Genomic DNA, 1744 nt, shown 5'->3' with positions numbered 1-1744 from the left:
CATGTAATTGCCACCCCCACCATTTGTTCAGCACCTGCTTTATGAAGACAGTACAGGTTATCTTTAGCACCTGGTTAATTCTTCCTTCTTCAGACATTGATTTCTCCTGTGCTATTCATTCCAAGGGAATATTTTCCCCTCTCCTTCCATTATTTTACTATTCATCTTCAAAAAAGATCAAAGGCCAGTCACTGAGTTGATACCAGAGTGGGATTTGACATCACTGGATAACATCACCTTGATGGGAGATTTGGAGTATTTTTGAGACCGAAAAGATTTAAAAAAAAAAACACCCTGAAACACAAACCCACTGTGTTGTTCTCCTCACGGCCCCATAGGACAGAGTAGAACTGCTTGAAGAGTGATGAATTGTCATCTCCTGCCAAGGTAGGAGTCAACTCAAAGCCATAGCACTTCTAGAGCAATTGTTAGACAGCAAATTTCACCATCACCACCCACTCTAGAGCCAAAATGACTCTTTCCACAATTAACCATGGCCTTGGAATGGAGCAAGGTAAGTAATCCAGTGCTCTCTATATAATGGATGGGGTTCCCTGCTTTTCAGACATCATCTAAAATGAGAATAAAGGGGAAATATAGGATTGAGAGGTTAAGTGTTTTTTAAAAGTATTTTACTGTGTCTTTAAGGAAGGTTCATAAAGTAGTTTAGGTTCCCATTCAAACATTTCCACACAAATAGAAGTTGTTCCATGCCATTGGTTATATTCTTTACAATGCTTGACAATTCTCATTAGTGCCATTCTGGTCCTATTTCCCATTAGTATAGTTCTCCTACCACCTTACAGTCTCAACTTTATTTCAAAGTAATTTGGGGGCTCATATAGGTGACTTTTAAAGGGATGATAATACTTAATGGTGATGTTGATTACTTTTTGAGGCAATTTATTATTTAGTTAAAAGAATACTATATACCTTGCAAAGACAAAATCTAACATCTGGGTAGCCTAAGGTATGAGGTCCGATCACCAAAGGCAGGAAAGAAATGCAGGTAAAAACCTATGCTTAGCAAAATGATACAGGGTCGATGCCCCCAGTGGTGATCTATAAAATGTGGTATTTTTCTCAAGGGCAAACTACCTTTCTTAGTTCACCCTCCCAAACTGTGAAGTCACCTCAAAGACAGACAAAATGAGCAAGTGCCCTTAAGTATCTTTCCCTCTTCTGATCGTGGAAATTCTTTGATCATCATTATAGGAGTGTCTTCTCAAATTAGGATAACTACAGTGCAAAATCATATTGGAGGAACCATTTGGTTCCTCCTTGCCTCCTCCCTCCAACAAAACAAAATAAAAATCAACCAATTCAAACTGAGGGCGTCCTCCTCAAAGTTTTAAGATATGTAATAAGGGAGTGACAGTGTGACTACAACCATTGGAAAGGCATATCACAGCATTGTCTTGGAGAGCAAATGAAATGCTTACCAACTTGATGTTAACTCAAATGTCTAATATGACTTAACTTGTTAGAGTCTCTTTCTCTAAGCAGTCTGAATTTGTCAAAAAGAACTCAATGCTCAGAACAAAATAGTCCCAATAGTTTCTCTGGACTATTTTTTTCCGTTCTAAAAGGTCATCTAGGGACAATGATTGGTGTAGGTTGCCCCAGCTTTCATGAAAGCCAGTGGGAAAACAGAATGATTAACCACAATATTGGCCAGTTGTCTAAAATAGTCCACAAAATCAAGAACTGATCCCTTCGACACCTCGTGGTTGCATAGGCTGGT

General features: G+C 38.8%; 1 protein-coding gene across 1 annotated transcript in view; it reads left to right on the top strand.

The window, feature by feature from the left end:
- Positions 1–471: 471 nt before the first annotated feature.
- LOC101647670 (sentrin-specific protease 6-like) overlaps positions 472–1744 on the top strand; it is a 93193-nt gene continuing 91920 nt past the window's right edge. Inside the window, 1 exon segment of the mRNA XM_045288275.1 lies at positions 472–514. Within this exon segment, the coding sequence (XP_045144210.1) occupies positions 472–514 (43 nt within the window).

Source organism: Echinops telfairi, unplaced genomic scaffold (genome assembly GCF_000313985.2).
Source record: "Echinops telfairi isolate 266 unplaced genomic scaffold, ASM31398v2 ScPeMD7_19;HRSCAF=73, whole genome shotgun sequence".
Lineage (NCBI taxonomy): Eukaryota > Metazoa > Chordata > Mammalia > Afrosoricida > Tenrecidae > Echinops > Echinops telfairi.
This window is presented reverse-complemented; position numbering and strand designations above follow the sequence as displayed.